Here is a 25,112-nt window from a genome sequence, read left to right as displayed (position 1 = left end):
TTTTTTAAAAATATTTTATTTATTTATTCATGAGAGACACACGGAGAGAGAGAGGCAGAGACACAGGCAGAGGGAGAAGCAGGCTCCATGCAAGGAGCCCAACGTGGGACTCGATCCCAGGACCCTGGGGTCACGCCCTGGGCCAAAGGCAGATGCCCAACTGCTGAGCCACCCAGGCGTCTCAATAAATAAAATCTTAAAAGAAAAATCTTTACTTGGTGCCTAGAAGCTGCCGATTCTAGGGGGTGGGTGGGAAATAACGGAATTACAACCGCAGGCAGGCCAAACGCAACGCGGTGCGGTGAAGTCGACTAGGCTAGTGGGAAAACTGGTGGCCCTGAACGAAGTGTGTGGTTTGTTGAGCCGCATCGTACCGACGTCAGATTCTTGGCCTTGACGGCTGCGCCGCGGTTACAGATGTTGACGCTCGGGGAAGCTGGATGAAGGATAAATGGGGAGTCCCCCTGTGACTTCCCAGTATATCTACAATGATCCCCAAATAACGAACATCTGCAACAAAATGCACACGTGGGCTACGAGGTGATTGTTTCCTCCTGGGAGTCCCGTCGAGGTGTCACCTTTACCTGAGAGCACGGGGTACACTCAGACCAGGGGGCATTTCAGAATCGTTTGGGGAGCCTCAAGAGCAAGGTTCTAGAAACCAGAATCCCCATTCCCGCAGGGAGTCCCAGCTTTGCCTCCCACGAGCCGAGCCGAGCCGGGTGGTGCTCCGGGTCTCAGCGGCTGCGCCTCGAATACGTGCCCCTCCCCGAAGCTGCGCTCCAGGGCTGGTGGTGTGGGCACGTGATTTAACGGCACCAAGGTGCTGGGGAAATGGGGCCCCCCTCGGGCTGTCCAGGCTGCTGTGACAAAGCCCGGCAGACCGGGAGGCCTATAAGCAGCAGGTATTTACTTGGCAGGGCTCTGGAGGCCCGAGGTTGGGGTCAGCAGCCAGCACGGCCGGGCTCTGGTGGGGATCCTGTTCCCAGCGGCAGACAGCCCACCCACCTCGTGTCCTCACGCGGCGAGGGAGCCCCCTGGGGTCCCACTACCAAGGACATTCCACCTTCGTGACCTGATCACCTCCCACAGGCCCCTCCTCTACCACTGTCGTGCTGGGCTGAGGGATTCCAGAGGAGGGTGGAGGACGCAAGCCTGCAGCCCGTAACATCGACGCTCGACGCTCGGTAAACTTAACCTTCGTGGTTAACGTTCCGGTCAGCTCAGCCTTCCCCTTGTCCTCTCAACAGCCCTGAGAAAAAGCTGTCACTTATGATGCTTTTCTGGGAGAAGGAAGGGAAGCACGGACAGGTGGAGGGGCTCTCCGCGGTCACCCCGCTATTAAAGCAAAAGCAGCAAAGCAGGGAGTGGAGCCCCATCTTCCGGACCCCAAGCCCAGAGCTCTTGCACCTGCATCATCGCTCCTAAAAGAAGCTGACAGATGCCCCCGTGCCCCCCCGACCGCCGCGGCCCATCCACGACACGCACAGGGCACCTCCTGAGCACCACCCTCACCTGCCACGACCTTTTCATGACCTTGTCTGCTCCTCCGTGTCCAGAACCAGTTTCCCCCGCATCAGTGGGGCATTCAAGGCCCTTTGCTACAAGGCACAGTCTCATCTCGCGTCTCATTCCTGGGCCACCCGGTTGCCCACGGTCCCGCCTTCTGGCTCCCTCAGTGGCACCCCCTTCTTCCCCAGGCCCTCCTCCCCATCCTGCCTCCTTCCGCAAGGCCGGCTCAGATGCCACCTGGGCCCTTGCTCACTGCTCCCATCGCTGCTGCCTCGGCTTCCCCGGCATCAGGATTTAGCCCAAACACACGCTGCCATTTATTTAGGTGACCTGTGTCCCGGCCCAAGGTCCTCATCCCTGCCTCGCTCACTGTCACCGGCCCCCGGGCTCCGGCGGGCAAGTTCTGGCAGCGGGACTGGCAGCGGGACAGAGCAGCGAGGCGGCTGAGACCCTGGGCGGTGGAACAGGCGCTGCCCGGGCGGATCCTGCCCTGCAACCGCCCGCCGCATGCTCGGCGAGTCCGTGACCCCTCCTGAGTGTGTCCACCCGCAGACTGGAAACTGCGGGTCACGGCCACCAACCCGGGGGGCAGCCTGAGGGTTCAATGAGCCCCACGCACAGTGGGCTACAGTGCCTGGCCCATCAGCCTTCTCTAACGGGACAGCGTCGCCCCGGCCGAATGCCAGCGGGAGCTGCTCGGTGCCACCCCCACTCTCCCTCCCTCTCTGTGCTCCCCGTGAACCCAAGGTCACCCCCACCCAGCTCCTGCCCTCTCCCTCCCTCTCCGTGCTCCCCACGAACCTCCTGGAAGTCGGCCCTCGGGGCCCTCACCTTGAGCCCACTGCTCTCTGCTTCTGAGCCCGCGTCCACGCCGGTGACGTAAATGCCCAGGCCGTACTCGGCTCCCCCGCGGATCGTGAGGCCTAGGGAGCGGCCCTCACCCAGCACCAGGTTCACCTGCAGGAGGGACAGGAGACAGCTATTCGAGGGCCTGGAGGGTGGGTGACGTGAACTTCGTGGGGGCAGCACAGCAGGCTGGAGTCCTTGGCATACCCCGAAGGGCACTCCCATTGAGGCCTGGAACATTCCAGGTCCCCTGCCCCGGCTCTGCCTCCGAACTGCTGTGTGACCTTGGGGAAGCCCCTGTCCCGTCCTAAAAGAAAGGCAATGAGGGAGGTGACCTCCAGAGACGCCCCCAGAGTGACGCGACACCTCAGGTTTTCCCATGTGCTTCACACCGTGGGGGCGCAGGCACCCCAGCTGCCCTTCACCACCCGCTTCAGCCAGGGAGAGCCTGCTCTGGCCCAGGCTCCTTCATCCCCCATCCTCCTTAGGATCAACGCTAAGTCCACTCTGGTGCCCAGGGGCCCCCTGTCCCCTGGGGGGGGTCTCCTGCTCTCCCAAAGGCCCACAGCAGCCTTGCCTCAGCTGCCCTCCCGTCTACAAACAGCAGGAGCGCCTGCTGAGTGCAGACCCAGTGCTGGGGGGGTGACCAAGTGACCCCCTGGAAACAGTCCTGCTTCCGAGGGTCTCAGCAGAAGAGCACAGAGACCAGCAAGCAGAGCTTCAGAACATAAGTGCTGGCTCAAGGCCACGAGGAGGCACAAAAGGTGCAAGGTCCTGACCGGGGGCGGGGTGAGCGGGGTGGTGGGAGGGCTTCCTGGAGAAGGCAGCATCTCTGAGATGGGAGTGTGAGCAGGAGTGAGCGAGCAGGTGCAGGGCAGGGGGAGACGGGCTTTCCAGGGTCCCAGGGACAGCAGTCCTTGCTGTGTGCCGTCGAGGGGCTGCCCGGCTGCCGTGAGGCTCGACCACATGCTCCGCGGCGTAGCCAGCACGGATTCGTTACCTGGGAGGCCCTGCGTCCACGGGGCCGCTTTCCGTCCAGAGGCTCCCGGGGGTGGGGGATGGGGAGGGGACCCGTTTCCTGGCCTCTTGTGGCTTTCAGGGACCATCTGCCTTCTTGGGCTCGTGGCCCCGTCCTCCATCCTCAGGCCAGCGGGGAGCACCTCCGTGCCCAGGGCAGCACGCCCCCCTCTGTCTGACTCTGCCCCCCTGCCTCCTCCTCCCCAGGACCCCGTCACAGCACGGGGCCACCCAGAGAATACAGCAGACTCTCCCCTTCTCAAGAGCCTCAACTTGCCCGTAGCCACCGTCTTAGGCCATGGAAGGGGACGTCCTCGTGGGCCCCGGGGAAGAGGCAGCGGGTGGCCCGGGTCTCCATTGTGTCGGCCACAAGCACCCCCCCAAAGAGCTCCTAGGGGAAATCCTCATCTCGGAGTCCATCCTGTGGAGCCTGACCTCAGGCAGGGTGTTCCAGAAGTGTGACCTCCGAGCCATGAAGGCCTAGGGGTCAGCCAGGGGAAGGGAGAGGGATGACAAGTATTTGGGGCGGGGGAGGGGGGGCAGGAAGGTGTGCAAAAGCTCAGAACCTGGATGTGGCATGGCCCCCAGGGGTCCTGCAGGGCGCTGTGTGGCCAAGAATGGTGGGGAAGGGGGGCCAGGGCAAGATTGGCTAGCGGGGGGCCCGGGCCGGGCCGAGAAGCTTTAGGGGGACACTGACCGGCTCAGATTTGGGCCGAGACGCAGTAGGGGGAACACAGACCGGCTCAGATTTGGGCTGAGATGCTTTCGGGGGGACACGAACCGGCTCAGATTCGGGCCAAGAAGCTTTAGGGGGACACAGACTGGCTCAGATTTGGGCTGAGATGCTTTGGGGGGGGACACGAACCGGCTCAGATTCGGGCCGAGATGCATTAGGAGGGACACAGACCTGCTCAGATTCGGGCCGAGAAGCTTTGGGGACACAGACTGGCTCAGATTTGGGCTGAGATGCTTTGTGGGGGGACATGAACCGGCTCAGATTTGGGCCGAGATGCATTAGGGGGGACACTGACCGGCTCAGATTTGGGCCGAGACGCAGTAGTGGGGACACAGACCGGCTCAGATTTGGGCTGAGATGCTTTCGGGGGGACACGAACCGGCTCAGATTCGGGCCAAGAAGCTTTAGGGGGACACAGACTGGCTCAGATTTGGGCTGAGATGCTTTGGGGGGGGACACGAACCGGCTCAGATTCGGGCCGAGATGCATTAGGGGGGCACTGACCGGCTCAGATTTGGGCCGAGACGCAGTAGGGGGGACACAGACCGGTTCAGATTTGGGCTGAGATGCTTTCGGGGGGACACGAACCGGCTCAGATTCGGGCCAAGAAGCTTTAGGGGGACACAGACTGGCTCAGATTTGGGCTGAGATGCTTTGGGGGGGGACACGAACCGGCTCAGATTCGGGCCGAGATGCATTAGGGGGGACACGGACCTGCTCAGATTTGGGCCGAGAAGCTTTGGGGACACAGACCGGCTCAGATTTGGGCTGAGATGCTTTGGGGGGGGGACATGAACCGGCTCAGATTCGGGCCGAGATGCATTAGGGGGGACACTGACTGGCTCAGATTTGGGCCAAGACGCATTAGGGGGGACACAGACCGGCTCAGATTCAGGCTGAGAAGCTTTAGGAGGACACAGACCGGCTCAGATTTGGGCTGAGATGCTTTGGGGGGGGGGGGACACAAACCGGCTCAGATTCGGGCCAAGAAGCTTTCGGGGGGACACCAACCGGCTCAGATTCGGGCTGGGAAGGACAGAGGGCTTGGAGACAGACGGACGGGGCCTTGCCCTGGGTCTACACGCTCTCCCAGCTGTGTGATGCCAGCCCCGTCATCGCCGCACCGCGGCACACGGTCCCACGTGAATAATGCTCAGGGAAAAACCTCATCCTCGTCCCCCCCAGGACAGCTACTACCACACACAAACACACCCCTGAAAATACCAAGTGCTGACAAGGAAGTGGATGGAGCAAGTGGAACCATCGTGCCCCGTCGGTGGGCACGTAAATGGGGCAGCTGCCATGGGAACCTGTCAGGAGGTCCTCGGAGCGTCAGAAATACAATTAGTATCACCCCAGACTCCAGCAACGGCGCCCAGGTGGCCTGAGAGCGGGTCACAGGCATGTCCTTGCAGGCCGGCAGCAAGCCGTGTTACCTGCAACCGCCCTTGGGGTGAGGATGCGAGCCTGGTGAGCGCAGGGGGGCCGTCCAACGGCCTGGATGGGGAAAGAAGCCCTGGCACGTGCCACAGCCCGGACGAGCCTTGGGATGGTCAAGGCAGAGTGGAGTCCCCTCCAGGGAACCCGATGCGGGACTCGATCCCTGGACCCCGGGGATCACGCCCTGAGCCGAAGGCAGACACCCAACCGCTGAGCCGCCCAAGTGCCCCCTCTAAGCCACTTCTTGATGTCTTCAAGCGGGGAGGCCCCGATGGGCTTAGCCCCATCAAACTGGGAAAGAACCGTGAAGGGTGAGGCCTGGAGACCTGCTGACCTCGGGTGAGCGTCACCTCCCGTGGGTGAAGGACAAGTGACAGAGTCCAAGCAGGTGCTCGTCCTCCCTGGAGGGTGACGGGCTGGGCACCAGCCGCCAGGGCCATACGGCTGTTCAGGCCGCCACAAAGACGCCAACTTGGGCCACAGATAGCCACAGCCTCCTCTGTCCCCTCGTGACAACGGTGGGGAGGTCTGGCCGCACAGGCCTTGGCTTGGAGCGCACCGGGCTGCTGGCGGGTGAGTCCACGGCCGCCCGGTCACTCCCGTAGCAAGCGCTGGGCGCCTGCGCTGTGCCGCACCGGCCCGGGCTCCACGAGGGTGCCAGAGCCCCACGGCCCCGGCGCTCACCCGGCGGCGGGCGGAGGAGCCCCTACCCCGGTCTCCACTTTACAGGGACGCCGGGCTCACAGCCCTTACGCCACTCATCCAAGGTCACACGGGCCGGCCACGGCGGAGCCGGGATTTGGATCCACTTGTCCTTGCGGCCCTGTCGCATGGATGCTGCCCTGGTTAAGCCCCCCCGACGTGTTCCGGTTTATTCCCGCTGGAGAGGCTGCGGAGTATTCGAGAACGGGAACCCCGGGGCAGGAAAGCCCCGCTGCACGCCGCCCCTCTGGGCCTCGGAGGACGTGGCGTCACCGGAGCGCGGACGGCTCTGATCCCCGGGGACTTACACGTCGTCCTGCCTCCTGCTCCCCGCTTCAGCCTCACGGGGCAGCTCTCACGCCTCAGGAGGGAGGACCGCGTGACGCCGCAGCCCGAGAGCCGGCTTCCCCGACGGGCCGGTCAGGGTCCCACCCACGGTGGGATTTTTTCATCCCTGCCGCCCTGGGCAGGCTCCCTGGGAGGAGGAGGTGTGAAGGCTGGCGCGGGCAGCCTGGGCGCCTGGTTGCCGTGATCTGTAATGTCAGACAAGCCCAGGACACTGGGAGGAGAGACGCAGGACCCGCTGGGCTCCAGGGCCCTGGGAACAGAAGTGTGGGCCCCCCTGCCCCGCACAACAGGAAACGGGGGTTTCCGGGCTGCGTGGGCGAGAAGAGGAACAGAAGGGAGGCAGAAGCTTGTCTGGAGCTGTGACATCTGTGAAGGTGGCTCTGGTGTGGTCCGGGGTATTTCCTGCCTCCTGAGGTCTCTGGGTCCTCCCTGGAGCACAGTTCTCTAAGTATCTGCCTTCCGCGTTCCTATGTAAGTTATTCTAAGACTCCTGGGGGTGGGGGGTGAGCACCTTATCTGCTCCCAGCCCTCTCACCCCCTCCATTCCAGCGGTAGGGCCCTTCTCGTTGAGCCTTGAGGACGTGCGCCGGTTCCCACTTCAGGGCCTTTGCACATGCTGTCCTTGCCGCCTGGGGTTTTCAGTCCTCTGAGTGCACGGCAGCCCCTTCTTCCCCTCCAGGTCTCAGCTCACAAGTCAGGGCCTCCTGTCCATCACGCTCCACCTCTCCCCGGAGTTTACTTCCTTCCGTGGCTCCTCACCACCTCCATGGCCTTGCTCACTCACGCTCCTCTCTAGATTATTGTCACTCGTCCCGTGACCTCCAAGCTCACTGGGAGCTTCCCCACAGCAGGGCCTCATCTCTCTTGTCCACTTCTCTGTGCCTCCCTCCCATCGTGCGTCAAGTGCTCCGCAGGTGCTAAGTACGGGGTGACCTGTGGAACGAGTCCTGGGTGCCATCGTGTTCTCTGTGGGATTCCTGCGCCTTGAAATGCGGAGGAGGGCAGCCACCCCGCTGGGCGGCTGGAGGATTCACTCGGAAGCCGGCAGCACAGAGCCCAGCCCCCAGCGGCGCCAAGGCCCACAGCCCACGCAGGAGAGGCCCAGCCCCGGGAGGCTGACCTTGAAAATGACTCCAGGCCGCAGGCTCCCGGCTGGCTCCGCTGGCTCGAGACTGACCCGCGGGGAGGGGGCCCAGCCTCCTCTGCCCCAGCCTGCGCTGGCCACCAGGCGGCTCCAGAGGGGGGACCTGCCCACTGGCTACCCCTCTGCTTGCTGCCCAGCGCAGGAGCCACCACCCGCACGGCGACATCTGCAAGAAGAACACCGAGCCTCGGGGGCGCCCCGGTGGTTCAGCGGTTGAGCATCTGCCTTTGGCTCAGGGCGTGATCCTGGGGACCCCGGATGAGTCCCGCATCGGTTTCCCCACAGGGAGCCCGCTTCTCCCTCTGCCTGTGTCTCTGCCTCTCTCTGGGTCTCTCATGAATAAATGAAGTCTTTAAAAAATGAAAAAGGGGCAACCCGGGTGGCTCAGCGGTCTAGTGCTGCCTTCAGCCCGGGGCATGACCCTGGAGACCCGGGATCGAGTCCCAGGTCAGGCTCCCTGCATGGAGCCTGCTTCTCCCTCTGCTTCTCTCTCTCTCTCTCTGTCTCTACGAGAGAGCCGCGTGCAGGAGGTACACTCCTGGTCTCCGCAGCAACCATGGCTGGCAAAGCAAATAGCACCAGAGCGAAGTTTAAAAATTGGGGTGCAGGGGGAGTGGAATTACCTCCTTTTCTGGTCTTTTTAAAAAAATGTTTATGTAAACAGGTGCAATATGAGAGGAGGAGGGCTTCAACAGCCCTGTGCCCCTTCTTCGGGTCACAACAACCCATGGTGCTCGAGGGGCAACATGCCTGCTGCCACCCGCTCCAGCCACACTCTCCAGGCACCCGCTCCGGCCTCCCCTTGCAGCCTCCCCCTCCAGTGGCGTTGGTTCTGTGGATCAAAGCGCCTGCCCTGCAAAGGGGCAGAGAGCCCACACGCTGGAAATCCCTTTCCTCCGGGAGGTGCACCGAGCTCCTCACCTTCAGTTCTGGGACTGCCCTCACAGCTATGAGGTGAGCAGCACCAGGTCCTGTTCCCCCCAACCCAAGATGCACAGGGGCAGGAGGTTCCCAGTGGAGCCCTGAGTCCCAGGGCTGCAGGTGGCCACACGCCCAGGAAGCTAAATCATGTCAAATTTACAGGGCGGGGGGGGGGGGGGCTCTGAGCTGTCTCTCCTCCCTTTTCCACCCCAGCGGCTAGAACGGGGAGCGGGCGGGTGCAGCTTCCACCATCAGAGGGGGCAACAGCCCGGGGGATGATGATGGGAATGCATGTGGGCCCCAGAATAAGACGTGGAGCAGGGCTGCCGCTCCGGCCCAGACCGTCCCCTGTTCTGCGTCAGGGAGACGTAACTGGTCTGAGTCAAGCCACGGCCTTTGGGCGCTGGTTGCAGGGTCGTAGCTCGTATTAGAAAATACATCGCATGGGTCATAAAGAAAAGAGGAGGAAACCCTTCCGTAGGTTCCTGAGAGGACAGAGCCCCGAAAGAACCAGGCCCCTTTGTCCAGCCTCCAAGAAGCTTCCCTGTTCTGGGTCAGGCAAGGAGAACGGGCCCTCGGGGGGATGAGCCTGCCCCCTCCACCCCAACGTCCACCCCTCGCCGAGGCCGGGCGGCTCACCTTCTTCTCATCCCCGCCTTGCAGGAGGTGCAGGGTGCTCCTGGAGTCACCCTCGCGCTGCCTCAGGGTGCTGCCGTGGGTCTGGGGCAGGCCTGAGGGCGGGGAGATGCTGCGGCCCTGGGGGTCCACCCAGGTGTAGATGTGGTTGGTGATGTAGCCCCCGGGGATGCGCCCTGCCGAGTACACGGACAACAGCAGCTTCTTAGAGCCCTTCAGAGCCTAGAGAGAGAGAGAGAGAGAGAGAGAGAGAGAGAGACACGGGTTAGCAGGAAGGGGGCATCGAGGGTCGACCCTCCCTGTTCCCAGAGCTCACGTCTCCCCAGACTCTCCGCCACCCCCACCGCCCCCTAGAGCAGGAGGCCAGCCCCTGAGTGCCCCCAACCTTTGTTTTTCTTCCCCAGCCCCCCATTTTTGTCCTCTGGAAACGAGGACACCCGTTCCACCCCGATCTTGAAGTGGTCCACGTGTACGGGCCCCCTGCCTCGGCCCAGCCAGGCACCAAGAGTTCCCACTACGCGCCTCTGGGAGGCCTGCTTGGCTGGCCCCGGGGGACCTGGCCGGGAAGGGCGGCTCCCCGTGTCTCCGTTACCCGTACAGACTACGTCGGGGCCTGGAATGCAGGGTCCAGGCCGAGGGGCCCTACGTGACCAGACCCCCACTAATACCCTGGCGCTGACTCTGACGAGCATCCCTAGTAGCGACCACAGCTCACCCTTGCTCCTCCTACAGCGGAGGGAGATTCCGAAGCCTGTGCCTGGTTTCCCACCACGTTGCCCCCTGCACCCGTTCCCTGGGCTCACTTCGCTGTGTATCATTTCACTGGCGTAAATATATATATATTTTTAAGCCTTTATTTATTTGAGAGAGGCAGAGAAAACACGAGCCAGGAGCAGCAGCAGAGGCAGAGGGAGAAGCGGACGCCTGACTGGGGGCGGGATCCCAGGACCCTGAGATCAGGACCTGAGGCGAAGCCAGATGCTTAACCAACGGAGCCTCCCAGGCGTCCCTTGCTGTCCTAGATCTTTGTCCCAGGTTCGATGACACGCTGGACCTGTGAGCCCTCCCAGAACCCGAACAGGCAGAGCAGCATCCTTGAGAACGGAGAGGAGGCTGGTGCCTTTGACGAGAACACCACGCAGAGCCGGCCCGGGGAGGGCCTGGGCGGTCACCAGGTCTCCCACGCGTGCCTGCCTCTAGCAGTTCTCAGAAGGGGTCCCTGGGAGCCCGCAATCGGGAGGCACAGAGAGGCAATGAGGATGCAAAGCACAGCCGAGGACACAGGAGGCCAGCCCCGGGCAAGCCACTGCCCCGTGCGCCTCAGTTTCCCCAGCTCAAGGCTGTGGGACTAGAAAATCTGACGACCACTCGGGACACCTGGGGGGCTCAGGGGTGGAGCGTCTGCCTTGGGCTCAGGCCGTGACCCCAGGGTCCTGGATCGAGTCCCGCATCGGGCTCCCTGCACGGAGCCTGCTTCTCCCTCTGCCTGTGTCTCTGCCTCTCTCTGTGTGTCTCTCATGAATAAATAAATAAAATCTTAAAAAAAAGGAAAAAGAAAGGACGAAAATCTGACAGCCACTCAGGCTGAGACCCTTCCAGAACCTCCAACGCTGCTGGTGTTTTGGGTAAATGTGGGCTTCCAGCGGGTCCTGGAGACCAAGAATATTATCCTCATCCGCTCCTGCCTCCTTTATTTTTCTGGCAAAACTGAACAAACACAAGATTCCCGAAACAGCCGTTGCTGCGCCAGAGCAGGCTCCCGGAAGGTGGTCTGGGTGCAGGGCCCTCGGAGGCCGCACCGACGGCTGCGCCATGGCCCCTTCCAGCTAAAACATGCTCGTGTGTGTGTCACGCGGGGGACACATGTTGGCAGAGACAGTCTGAGTTCCTGGTCTCCGTCTTCTTTCTGCCTTTTTGTCTCCATTTTCACCAACAGCCACTTGCTGGTCTTACAAAGAGGCTCTGAGCCGACAGGCGACCCCCTAAAGGCCTGGGTGGGGCGGGCTCCGCCGCGGAGCACCCCCCCCCCCAGCTCTCCAGCAGGCTCAGGCCCAAGCGGGGGGCGGACCTGAGATGCCCTCATTTCTCAGAACCCCCAGCAGCTTCTGTCTCCACAGCGAGCAGCTCAGGCGGCAGAGGACACTAGGAGCTCTGCCCGGGAGACAGGCCCTGAGCGTCCCCGCCGTGTCCTCCCCTGGCCGGGCCTGGTTCCACCACCCAGCAATGAGCAGCGTGAGGTCACTAATCACTGGGGTCCCACCCCGGCCTGGTGAATGGCTCCGGCTAGAAGGAAAGGCTGCAGCCGACGGTCCCGACGGTCCCGAGCCGGGGCCACAGGGGCATCAGGGCCCTTGGCCTACGGAGCACACACGGTGCCAGTGGCCCTGGGGAGTGAGGACTCAACGCCGTGCTGGCGGAGTCCTGGGGCTCACCTGGGGGCTCCGAGGCTCCCTGTCACCTGGAAGGGACCAAGAGGGCGTGAGAGACCAGGAGGGTGGACGGAGCAGCTGAGGTTGGCGTTGTCACGGCCGCGGGGACGTCCCCAGGGCCCCCAGGGCATCCTTCCCACGGCTCTGCTCCTCGCAGCCGGCTGCCTGCGGGTGGGGGGCGCCCCCAGCACCCACCCGAAAGCCACGTGGGTGTTCGGCCCGTGCAAGCTGGTGACCGCGAGCCATGCCTCTGTCCTCTGTCCGGCAAGGCCGCCTGCACGGCCAGCCCATCTCCTGAACCCGCTGCCCATCGCCGGCCCTCTCTGCACCTGGTCCTCTCCCGTAAGATGAAGATTACAGTCCGCTCTGTCCCTGGGCAGGGGAGCCCCCATGGCACCGTGCCCGTCGCCGAAACAACTCGAGATCTAAGGGGGAGGCCACTACACGCGGGGCGCCCCCCAGAGGCTCAGCTCCCCGCGCCCGCTCCATTGCGCGTGCCGGGAAGCCCGGCCCAGGGCCTGCTGCGTTCCGCGGAGCCTGCTCGTCGGGGCTCAGGCTCCAGCCGTCGGCCGAGGACTGCTGAGGCGGCGCGTTCCGATTGTGGAAACGTGAGGGACGTGTGTGTGTCTTCAAACTTAATAGCCTGCTACTTGGACTAATGCTCTCGGGAGGCAACTCGGCCTCCCTCGGCTCCCCAGAGCGGACTCTCGAAGCCCCCAGGTCGCAGACCGGGCCGTGTGGCTCCGCTCAGCAGCGGACGGAGGAACGGACGGGGGCGGCCCCCGCGGAGGGGACCGGGCGCTGTGTGATCACGCGGCACAGGCACACATGCCCCCGTGTCCAAGGGCACGCAACCGACGCGCACGAGTGATGTGGGCCACGAGGTCACAGGACAACGGACTGCGATCCCCGGGGGCACGGGCACAGGACGCGCTCCCGCGAAGTCTCAAGGAAGGGACATCCTGGTGACTCAGCCAGCTGATTTCGGGACGCAGACCTCGAGGGGTGAGGCTTTCTCAGGCACAGAGATGCTCAACCTCAGGAAGAGGGGCCGGTCCGAGACCCAGGCCCAGGTTAGTGATCAGGAAAAGAGGAAAGGATGACACGCGTGCGCTGTCCCCGACCCCACCTTGCCCAGCTGGGCCCTGGGTTCCGAGTCACTGGGCCTCGATCCTGACCCGGCTGTTGGCTTGCTGTGTGACTCGGCAAAGGGCCTAACCTCTCTGTGCCTGTGTCTGTACTTCAAATGCAACTGTTGGGGCGCCTGGGGGGGGTCAGAGGTTGAGCGCCTCCCTTCGGCTCAGGGCGTGACCCCGAGGTCCTGGGATCGAGTCCCGCATCGGGCTCCCCGCAGGGGGCCTGCTTCTCCTCTGCCTGTGTCTCTGCTTCTGTCTCTGTGTCTCTCATGAATAAATAAATAAAATCTCTTTAAAAAATGCAACTGTTGTCAAGCATTATTAAGATAATGTAGGGGGGCCCAGCTGGCTCCATCAGAGGAGCGAGCCACTGTGGATCTCAGGGTTGTGAGTTTGAGCCCCTCATTGGGTGTAGAGGTTACTTAAACAAATAAAACTTAAAAATATATATTATAACATAGACTTCCTATATATAGTACAAAGCACCTGGCACATAGTAGGTGCTAAATATGAATTTCCTTCCTCAGTCTACCAGCTTCTTCTCCCAAATCCAACCCCTAGAATTCTCTAAAGTCCTAATCTACGTGGACACAAATACAGAGGCAGTTCTAGCCTCTCTTACAACTTTCCTTTTTTTAATTTTATTTTTAAATTTTTAAAAAAAGATTTTATTTATTTATTCATGAGAGACACAGAGAGAGGCAGAGACACAGGCAGAGGGAGAAACAGGCAGGACTCGATCCCAGGACCCTGGGGTCACGACCCCAGCCAAAGGCAGATGCTCAACTGCTGAGCCACCCAGGCAGCGACCCTCTTACAACTTTCCTCATCTGCAGAAACATCCTTCCTTCCTTTAATCCATATACTCCCTCACAGCTGCCCCGCCTCTGGCATTCAGCCCATTCCCACCACCTCCAGGAGGGCCTCCTGGATCGTGACCGACTCTCCTCCGAGGGCACCCAGCACGGTTTGTTGCCATGTAAACGACGGTCTCCGCCTCACCTTCCTACACCCTGTCTCTGGGACTACAAGCTATGTTCCTTGAGGCACACGGCATGCTCTGTTTTCTTTAGAACCGTTGCCAACCAGATATTTATTGAGCTTTCTGAATGCCAGGCAGCCCCAGGGAATCTTTTAAATGAGGCCGCAGAAAGATCAGTGCAGCTGACTAGGGCCCAGGCAGCCTCGGGTCACCGCCCCACGCCTCTCCACACTCGTGTGCACACACACACCTCGGGCTCACACAGAACTTGGCGAGAGAAGCGAGAGAGTGGAGACGGGCCGCAGAGAGTCCCGACCCAGCTCTGCCACCTGCCAACGGCAACCTGGTGCAAGTCACTGGGGTGTGGCCCAGTTTTGCAGGCATAAGACCCTATAGGGGTGGTATCCTATCACAGGGTGCCGGTGAGGGTTAAATTAGATTCTTTTTTAAAGATTTTATTTATTTATTCATGAGAGACCCAGGGAGGGGGGGGGGGCAGAGACACAGGCAGAGGGAGAAGCAGGCTCCATGCAGGGAGCCCGATGCAGGACTCAATCCCAGGACCCTGGGGTCATGCCCTGGGCCAAAGGCAGATGCTCAACCACTGAGCCACCCGGGGATCCCGCGGATTAAATCAGTGTAAATGCATGAAGTGTTTGATGCCTGGAACACAGGTCTGACTATTCTGGGGAAGCAGGGTGGTGGCCCCAACGCACCATCCGTGATGACCGCTGTGCATCCTCCCCAAACGTTCTGTCCTTTTTCTCAGCAGGTGGACGGACATGTGCAAAAGCACCGTTGTTGATCTTTACATAAATGGACTCACACTTAACATGTTCGCCACCGTGGTTTTTCCAGCTAAAAGGACGTGTGTTGAGGATCTTCGCTCCCCGGTTCCCTGACATGAGCCAGGCTCGTTCTGTGTGCCCTAGGGCGCGCTCCCTGGCAGCGGAGCACCACGGCTCAATGCCCGCTCCTCCGTTGCTGGACGCTTAGATGGTTTCTCGGGCTTTCCCACCGCAAACAGAGCGACGGTGACACACCTCTTCGTGCATCTGGAAGCACACGCGTGTCTAATCCTCTAGTTGGGGGATGAGTGGAGTTCCCGAGGCCACTAGCAAGGAGCAACGCATCTTTTTTCATATGCGCCACGTCCCTCCCTGCTCTAGCTCCTACAGGCACCTGCAGGGGGCAGCACTGTGACATCCGAGCCGACCCCTGTGCATCCCCCTCCACAGGGCTGTGGGTGGGACCAGACGGGGCTTTTCGGATGCCTTTTCCCAAAGCAGAGCTCACTCTGGTGCAGGGGCCTCGCCTCCTTTACGCTCTTCCACACGCTCGAGAAATCTCCTGCTTACGGGCAAACCGTGGCTCTATTTTCCAACCGCATCTGGAAACCAGAGGATTGCAGAGCACTGAAATAAAAAGGTATCTTAGGGGGAGGCTTTCCCCCCACCCCACAGAGTTTTCAGTGAGAGGTAGAGTCACTAGGGAGGTCATTCCCAAACAAAATTCTGCTCTTCCTGGCTTTGAGACTTTAGACAAGCTGCCTCCGCTTTCGACGGGATGGGATGCTGTACACAGAGCGGCCTGCACTCGGGAGGGTGCACGGCGGGTGCCCAACACGGTGGCTGGTGTTACTGGGAAGAGCGAAATTACGGGGATGACCACACACTTTATTGTTCCCCTTGCACAGATGAGGAGAGGCGCTCCAGGGGGTGGTGTGACCTATGCAAGGTCATAAAGAGGACAAGGGGGCAGGGCTGGCTGGACTTTCCAACTCACGCTTCTTTCACCAGCAGTGCAAGACGGTTCCGATACCCAAGGCCAGCCCTCTGTCCCGGAGAGGGTCTGAAGAGGGGCCGTGGGGCTTACAGGCTATAAGCAAGGGAGAGGCCCCCGAACTCTGGAACCCTGGGCTGGCGCTAGGTACAGCCACATGGGCTAGAGGGACCCTCCCCGTTCAGCCCCACTTGGAGGGAGGACAGAAATGAATGGTGTGGACTCTGTGCCCCAGGGGCGTGTTTTAATATCATGAGAAACTAAAGCCCTAATTAGCCCTGTCTTCAGAGCACCTTCCTCTGCATCCCACTTTTATCTGCATTAATTACCTCTTACAGGGACCACTAACTGCAAGAGCTTCCCAGCCTCTAAAATCAGGCTCTGCTGGGCAGCCAGGACATGTTTATTTATTTATTTTTAAAGATTTTATTTATTCATTCATGAGAGAGAGAGAGGGAGGGAGGGAAAGTAGGGCTCCCTGCATGGAGCCCAACATTGGACTTGATCCCGGGTCTCCAGGATCACACCCTGGGCCAAAGGCAGTGCTAAACCACTGAGCCACCGGGGCTGCCCAGGCTGCCCGCCAGGACATCCTTTAAAATGAAGTGGACCCAGCCCCCTGCCTGGAGCATCTGGCAGCCCCAGAGCTGCCCATGGGGGTTGCTGCCAGACGGGAGGGACTGGGGGGATCCCAGCAGGGGGAGGGCAATCCCTTCACCCCAGTTGCCAAACAGCCCCCTCACCCCCTGGACCTTCCTCCTCCCTCTATCCCTGACAGTTCTGGCTTTCCCAAACCCCTTTTGATCTTCTGATTCCTCTTGGGTTGAAGCAGACCAAGTTCCCCCCAGGCACCCCAGTTTGGGGGGGGCTTGTATTTTTTTAACAACACCCCAGTTCCCCACCTGTTCCTCCCTTTTCCCATGCTGCCAACTTCTTAGCTGCAATAGTGACTCTGTGCTTGTCTGTTTAGTTCTGTGTATAAATGTAATGTTGTGGAGATGACCCTTCCTTGCGCCACCTGGCTCCCTTCCCCTTTACCCCTGGTCTTGGCACTCATGGAAACAGGACGAGTAAGGGACCTTCAATTAAAAAAAACCCAACAACACACACAACAATAAAAAGGCTCACTAACGGGGAAAAAAAAAAATTGCAGTGGACCCTGTTCCTTCCGTAAACTCTCCCGTTGCTTCTGATTTAAAATGCAAACTCCTCACAGTGTGTCTCAGGCCTGAGCGGCCTGCTGCGGGCCCAGCCCCATCTCCTGTCGCTGCCACCCACCCTTCTCACAGTAGCAAATGCTCTGAGTTATTTGCAGGTGCTGCTCCCTATCCCTGAAAGTACGTATCTCAACATGCATATACGGTGGCTATTTAATTTATATCCTTCTCAGTCGCTAGAGGAGTCAGGGAATTCTTCTGTTTTGGTCACAGATGTGTCCAATAAATATGAAAGACTGGAGATCGTGGGTGAGTCCACATAAAATGAGAGACAATGAAGAAAAGCAGTTGAAATTGCCTTCCTCCCGAAATGAACTGCCTTCCTTTTAAAACTGGCTGCCAATGAAGAATTTCACCTGAAATACCAATGGATTCTCTAGTAGAATGTAAACAATGCATGCATTTCCCTTTTTGCCTTGGTTGCTAGGGAGCTCACAATTCCATTTGAATATGAAATATCATTCCTCTTAAAGGCAACACACACACATACACACACACTTTCCAATATGGTTTCTGGTTTTCTGTACTTTCTAGGTGAAGTCGCTCGATTACTTCTAAAGTACGAAGAAATACTCATTACAAACGCATTAACAAGTAAGTAAATAGGATATGTAGAGTTCAAAGAGGATGTTAAACCACATCAATCCTATAAGAGGAGCTCAGGAAAACAACGGCCGAGGGAAGGAAGGAATGTGCAAGCACATCTCCAGCATCAGATGCCTCATACGTGGAGCTGGAGACAGAGATATTTTTCTACAGACGCCTGGGCCGTAACTCTGCTTCCTCATCCTACTCCCTCCTTCCACTCCATAGGACTACTTTGCTGCTGCTGCTGCTGACTTTGGCCTAAGAATCATGTCATCTAAAAACATCCCCTTAAATAAAAGTCTGAAAAGCGTTAGTTTATATTCTGCTGGAACATTGACGTAAGCGAGTGGGGGTATGCTGCGAACTCATGTTACCTGGAAGGATGGTGGCTTCATTTTGGTGTCCCTGACAGCTGCGTGCCCGTTAGGAGACTAGGATCTGGGGCAAAGCTTGCCACCACGTGGCTCACCAGCTCGGGCCCTGTGGCCACCTCACCTCTCTGGGTGGCTACATCCCGGGGGAAATCACTTTGGAGGGCAGAGCAGCTGCAGGGGCCCATCCAAGACCCTTCCCTGAGATGCAGCTCAACACAGGCATGAAGCAAAAGTAAGTGGAAGCAGGTTGATCCAACCAGCAAGGAATGTGAATGCACAGAAAATAAAGGCCGGGGGCCAGGGCAGAGAATGACAGCTAGTTAGGAGGGTGGAGAGTAATCAGCATCTTCTTTTCCCCTTTTGAGTCTTTTTTTTTTAAAAAAAATGTTTCTATTTGCCTTTAATTGGAGCCTTACAAAGGAGATTTCAAAAAAATCCAACTCTTCATTGCTTCCATTGTCCTTTCTTTATGAGTTTGACCTTCTCCAAAGGCTAAGTGCAAGAAGGAAGTCTTTGCTCCCGTGCTAGGAACACCAAGATCCCAGAGGCTGGAATAGGAACCTGAGATTTTAAAGCCTCTGATCTCCAGGATCTTTGCTCCTAAATGTCTCTCAGTGAGTAAAACCTGTGTGAAGAGGGAAAACCTGAAGGACCAGAGAGAGAAAGAAAATGCTGTCCTTGCGGGTAACGCTATGGGAAATTTGCAAGCCGGTGACACAGGGGCCATTCTCCTTCCAAAACAGCTCAGAAGCTGAGGACTGATTCCAGATTCCAGAAAGATATTGATTCCTTTTTAATGCAATTCTTCAATTATCCACTAAGCCTGGCTTTTAGTCTCTTATAATTTAAGTAAATTGCTTTACAAATGTTCTTTTAAATTTGGTCTCTTTATTCTTTTCCCTTTTTTGGAGGTGGGGGAAGAACTAACAAGATTCTAGGAGTCATAAAAAGATGAGCCTTGATGGGTTTCCAATGTAGTTGTGATCTAGAACCAATGTCCATAGCACATCCATCCATCAGAAAAATCTGATTATATATCAACATTCTCTTGGCCCAAGAGTAGATACATGGGTGGGTGTATTCTCCTCAAGGGCACTTAACATTCCTGTCCCTCATCACTTTCTGTGCCTCCAATTTAACTCACCCTCGGCCGGAAGAATCTGAATTCCAGGTGGAGGAAGCAACCACCTAACAGCGACTCCCAACCACCAGCTCTTACAGGAAAAGACTGATAGGTCTGAGGACCTGGAAATGTAACACTCTTGGATTAAACGGGCATCGGACATCAGTAAGTTACACACCAAAGATAAATAAACGTATATATAGTATATAATAATAGAATAAATATTAAATAAATATAAATATAAAATAAATGTATATATTATATAATAAATATAATATGTATGTAACATTGTGCCACACGCTATTTATCACGTATTAAGTGTACGTATGCACAGCTTTTCGAACAATAGACATGCAAAGGAGTTCAACTTCACTGTTTTAAATCATGCAAATTAAAACAAAACACTTTCTTTTTGCCTATCAGATCAGCAAAAATGGGAAACAAATGTAATATCCAGTGTTGGCAAGGCTGGGGGAAAATGAAAGCATCTCATCCTCTGCTAACATTGGTGGAGGGGGCTGTAAAATAACAAACTCTTCCCCCAAGAACAATCTGGCAACAGTTACCAAAGCCTTAAAAATCTGCCTATGCCCAGAACCACTGCCACCTCTAGAAACACAGCCCAAGGCATTTTTAGAGACCGAGCTTACGGATGAATGTGCCAGGACACATTGTCCACGGCAGCAATACGGATAACGTTCAAAAAAACCAAACTGTCCAACAAGAGGAAATGGAATCAATCACGCACCTCTTTGCTTTGACACCTGTTCTAGAAACACGTACTAGAGCAGAAAAAGAGTCAGACTCAAAAACTGCGTTCAGAATGGCAGTTTTGTAGAAAATCCTCAATACAAATCTATGCACATGGTCACATGGGAGACTGCAGAGATGGCCATTAGGCTGTCAACAGTGATTATTTCTGGGCGGAGCAGATTATCGATGATTTAGAGGGTGTTTTTTTTTTCCCCTTTTATATCTTCCTGGGGTTTCCAAGTTCTCTACATTGAACCCATAGCTCTCGGGTCATTAATTCACCGGCGCACACATATCTCATCGTCAGTGCCCGGGGCGGACTCTTCTACTCCTTGGGTCTCCCAAACACGATGGCCCTTCCTTTGTCCAGCCCACGGTGGGCTGACGACCACGACCTTCCACACGAGGCCCGGGACACCGCGTTCATGCCTCGCCCACGCGTGGCAGGCCGCACAGACGGATTCGGAGCCTCCGCCAATCAACGGGAGGATGTCCTAAGTTACACGGGTTTATCCCAGTGCGGGGTGAGCTGAGGTCACAGTTAATCTATTTAGGGAATTTCCACAGAGGAGGCACAAAATAAAATCGTGACAAAGGTCGGGGCATGGCAAGAGAGATAAGAGGGAGACGGTGGGGGAGAAAAAGGCAAAACGTGCCCAGGGCCGCGTCTGTACCTGAAGTCTAGTCAATAAGATGCACAGAGCTCACTCGGGAAGGGGCCGTGAGGCTGTGGCCCGGGCTGTCTGGTTACTCGTGGGGTTTCTAATCAGTGGCTGCAACACCGTTTTTAACAAGGAAAAAAAAAACATTCAGAGAAGAAGTGCACAGTTACCCACACGTGGCTGGGCCAGCGCGGTGCTCGGCTGTACACCCGGCAGAAGGTGGCAGTGAGCGCACGCTTAGGACACCGCACGGACTCGTGCGCTCGGTACCAGAAGCTCGGGAGCATCTCACGTGCTATGCACTTTATACCAGAAGAGCCCCCCTGGCAGGAAAAGACCCCAACACGGCGGTGTGGCCAGAGCGGGCAGTTGTGAAGTGTTCAAAGGCACAGATGCCTCCGGTGCCACTCATGTCCGCGCTCTACGGGTAAGGAGACTGCATAGGGCACTTAGAGACTTGCCTGTCCTTGGACTCTTGCTCCCATTACAACTTTGTCAAAGCGGAATTTCAGAAGCAGAGAGGTTAAGGAGTTTGTTCAAGGCCCCACAGGCACAAAGGGGCAGAGCCAGGCTCTGAACCCAGAGCACCCGGCTCCAGAGCCTGGGCTTGAGCATCCCGATGGGAGGCCGCCTCGCCCTGGCGTCGGAGTGACCACCACATCCCCTCACGTCGACAAAAGCTGGCTTTAATTCCTGGCTCTGCCCCGTCCACCTCTGTTGACGATAGGCAAGTGACAAGCTTTGGGCAATTTCCTGTACAACGAAGGAATCAAAGTGGTGCCTACTTTGAACCTGTTGGGCTGTGGCGAGGGCCAAGTGAGTTAACACGTTGGAAAGTACAGAGAACGCCATCTGGATTATCGTAAGCCCTCAATATAAAAATTATTATGGGCCGCAGAGCCATTCAAGGAAACACTAGGAGATGCATCATCTCTGTCCAACGAGTGAGGCAGGTCCCTACGCTGACAGGGCGGCGGGGAGAAGACGGGGGTTCCCGCAGGTGGGTCAGCTAAGGGTGGGCGGGACGAGCCACTGGGGCCGGCCTCACAGGGCCACGGTGTCCACAGGTGCCCAGAGACAAAGCCGGCTTGCAGGGGAGGGCGCGCTGCCTGTCTGGTCACATGTGGACAGCACTCGGGACAGCCAGAGAGAAGGACTGTCTGCAGGTAACAGGGAGCCAGAACACCAGGTTCAGGAGGCGGCTTCGCAGCTCCAGACACATCTAGAAAGTGTGCCCTGTCTCCAGGAAGCTGAATGGACGTGTGGGTAGATGAGCAAGCCGGGAGACAGCCAGCCAGCCAGGAGGCCGCTGCACTCCGGCCTCCAAGGGCAGGGAATGGGGGAGTGTGGTCTGGGATGAGCTGGGGACAGATCGGGCCTGGAGGTCCTGACACCCCCGGGTGCAATCCCCAACAGGGAGCCCGTAGAGAGGAGAGCGGGTCAAGGCCACGAACTTGGGAGATGTCGACGATTTGTGGGCAAGAGGATGAGGTGCCCTGAAGGGGGTCAGGAAGAAGCCAGGACTTCCGCGGCAAATAAATGCTATTCCTAATACTGAGGATGAGCTGGAAATGGAAAAAGAAGTAAATGAAGACGCCAAAGGGAGGCCCAGACCCTGTTCAGAGACAACACAGGAGAGAGGAAGGGATTTGTGGGGAACCTGAACATCCTGACTTAAACCTCCAGGACCAGAAGAACTCGTGGAGGGAGAAGAGGGTTTCAGAGGGTCTGGGAACACCTGGCATCGGCTTGGGGCCCCCTGAGGAGAGACAGGAGGTGGTAGGAGAGATGGAGCAAGGATGATGATGGTCATGCCAGGCTCAGACATGCTGCAGGACACCACCTCCCACCCCTCCACGGGCCCCCACAGGATGGAAATGGCAGAAGGAAAGCCCCTCCCCAGACTTCCTCGCTTCCCCACCTGTGTGGGAGGGTAATTCCTGAAACCTGGACCACTTTCTTCTCCTTTCTTAATCAGAAACCTCCTAATGAAGCCCCACACACCACTGCAGATGTGGTTCGAAAACATTCCAGGTTTTGGCTTGTCTTTTTTTTAAAGTACAGATGCCATATTGTCGAAATTCACCACGTTCAACCTGCATTAATTGCTTTAATGGGTTCTGGAAAAGCAGCCACCTTCTCTCCCTTCTCATCAAGGCCCCTGGGGAGCCCAGCAGGGAAGGATGCTGGGGAACAAGGACGGGGAGGCAGCTGATCTGGGCGCCACGCGGTCACACACTGGCCTCTGAGCCGTGCACCTGCCCTGCCGCCCCACATTTCTAAGGGAGGTCGGGACATACAATTCCATCCAATCGCTGGACTTTATGACCGCTGTAAAACAAAGATGCAGATGCCAAAATCCAAATAGGAGCAATTACAGTTTTAAAGAAACCCTGTCTGTGTGGGAATATTGACCACATTTAGTAAATGACTCTGCAATTCAAGCAGCTACAATGCATCAAGAGGGCCCTGAGCCCCACTCTTTTCTTCCAAAGGCACCTTTTTTCTTTTTTTAGACTAAGCAGGCACAACAGAAGACTTTCAAAGCCAAGAGGATGCAGTCAATAACATTTTTCATTACAATGCCTGCAGTGGGACCTCCACGGTCCCCTATCTCTCAAACTTTTGATGTGTGACAGCATCAATAACCTGTTTGTGAGGGCTAGGAGCCAAGTTCAAGGGGGAGGGGGGTCTGTGTCACAGAGAGGCCAAGGGAGCTGCTCAAGGTCACAGCCAAGTAACACAGTCAGATGAACCCATCTCTAACCTCTTGGGTACAGACCTCTCTTCCCTGGTTTGTCCAATATATCAGCTGACCTTGCACGTCTAGAAATACGCTCCAGAACAGCTAAGGATGCGGACAGGGTGGGTCCACCTCTCCGGTCTGTGGATAAATGTTGGGGGTGGGGGCAGAAAGCAAAGGAAGGTGGTGCGCCCCAAACCTCAGTGTCACTAAGACTTCCCTAGGGAGCCTGTTCATCCTCGGGCAAGCTACATTTCTGACGCACCACTTCCAGAGTATCTGGAAACACCCTTTTAGATGCCACTTGACTATGTTCTTCCCTGTAACCCGCAGCTTTCGAATCTGGTGAGGAAGACACCCTGGGACTTGTTTACGGGAGGCTGAAATATCTGCTCTGCGTTCAAAGTTGAGAGGATGCTGATATTACGAAAATTCAGGTAGAGAGGAAAAATAACTAAGAAACCAGCTGCCAGCTGAAGCAAAACCACAGCCAATTTAGCAGAAGGAACACAAATTCTCAACGGGGAAGGAGGTAAAGAGGTTGGGGACTGGAAAAGCAGAAAAAAATAAATTCACTTGTGCTTTCTCGATAGAGGATAATGCAGCTTTTAAACGTACGTATGATGAGCAGGAACGTGGCCTTTACCTGAAGTGCAGGGGTTTCTTGAAACCTGAACAGTGCTGGGTTTTGTCTCTTTTTTTTTTTCTTCTTTTTAACAAAACACCAGAAGATATATCTCACCCAAAATTGGTTCATTGATTGCTTCAGAATGCGTAAATGATTCTATTTTGGAGTCACAGACACAGGCTGCAGAAATAACCCACTTCTGGGAATGTGGTTTTAAAATTAAGAGCAAAGCAACAAATGAACTGACCGAAGAGGTCTTGGAGGGCGGACTGGGCCACGGAGGATGGGAAAAGCTCTTTTCCCAGGCACAGAGCACGTTGTGTTTTGTTTCGTTTTGTTTTTTTTTAAAGGCCTCTCGCTAAAGTAGTGTATAGAGTTTCCTATTTACCAGTCTTTGTGCCTATGAAGTCATACGATTCCATACCCATCCCGGGAGGGGCAAGTGGAAAATGGCTATGCCTAGTTCACAGCTCCAAAGACTGAGGAATCCAGAGATATCATGTGATCTGCTCACATGTCAGCTTCATGGTGACGCACACATCAGAGCCATTGGTGCTCCTCGATTTTCTGCCCCAGCACCCGCTGCCTGCCTTGCAACTCGTGGCCTTTCTTCAGACATCACACCCAGGAACCAAGGAGTCCTGAACTCGCCAGCACCGCACTGGATGCAAGCTCATTCCATGCCTTCGGCGAATGTTTATTAAAGCGCCTACTGTGTGCCAGGTACTGTGGAGGTGCCGGGCCACGTGAGGGAGCAAGGCAGACCAAATCTTGGTTTGCGTGGAGCTTATTTGTAGTTGGGGAAGGCACAGGACACACAAACGCGGTGAAATGTCCTTCTAGCAATGACAAGCGCGCTGAAGGTAATTACAGCAGGATAAGGGGATGGAGCGGGGGCCTGCTTTGGAGAGAGGGTGGCGGCGATGTGGAGGCATGTGCATGTTACAGCACTTAAAACCCTTGGTGACCTGCGGCCACGGGTGGGTCCGTACCCCACCCCCACGGCTAACCGAGGGCAGAGGCACTGGTACTCTGAATTCCGAGGACCAGCCACCGGCCTGTGTGCCGGGTGCCGCTCAGAGCTCGTATGGATGAAAGGTTCCCACGTGGACAAGCTGGGCTAACACATGCCACCTTCCCTTGATGCATGGGCATCAGACTCCCCACTTAACAAAATGAAGTCTTTGGATGGTTCCTAAAAGGCTCCTGAATGTCAGGCACAAAGTATGACGTCTGCTTGCCTTCCAGCAGGGGGCCTGGCGGCGGCGTCTTCCAGAACACTGGCTGCATAACAACCGCTGCTGGGTCCCAGGCAGGAAGGTAGGGGAGAAGGGTCCCACTTGGTTCCTAATCCCAATGGTGACCCCGAGCTAGTCAAATGTCTCCTCCTGGA

General features: G+C 57.1%; 1 protein-coding gene across 5 annotated transcripts in view; it reads right to left on the bottom strand.

The window, feature by feature from the left end:
• The window catches only part of WHRN (whirlin), an 83,667-nt gene that overhangs the window by 51,732 nt on the left and 6,823 nt on the right, over positions 1-25,112 (bottom strand). For all 5 annotated transcript variants that reach the window (XM_072727554.1, XM_072727552.1, XM_072727553.1 and 2 more), the window contains exons 2-3: positions 9,306-9,524; positions 2,344-2,469 (exon numbers count right to left, since the gene is read on the bottom strand). In XM_072727554.1, the coding sequence (XP_072583655.1) occupies positions 2,344-2,469; positions 9,306-9,524 (345 nt within the window). The remainder of the gene's footprint in view (positions 1-2,343; positions 2,470-9,305; positions 9,525-25,112) is intronic.

This window comes from Vulpes vulpes, chromosome 12 (genome assembly GCF_048418805.1).
Source record: "Vulpes vulpes isolate BD-2025 chromosome 12, VulVul3, whole genome shotgun sequence".
NCBI lineage: Eukaryota > Metazoa > Chordata > Mammalia > Carnivora > Canidae > Vulpes > Vulpes vulpes.
The sequence above is the reverse complement of the archived record's forward strand: the minus strand, read 5'-3'. Positions and strand labels throughout refer to the sequence as shown.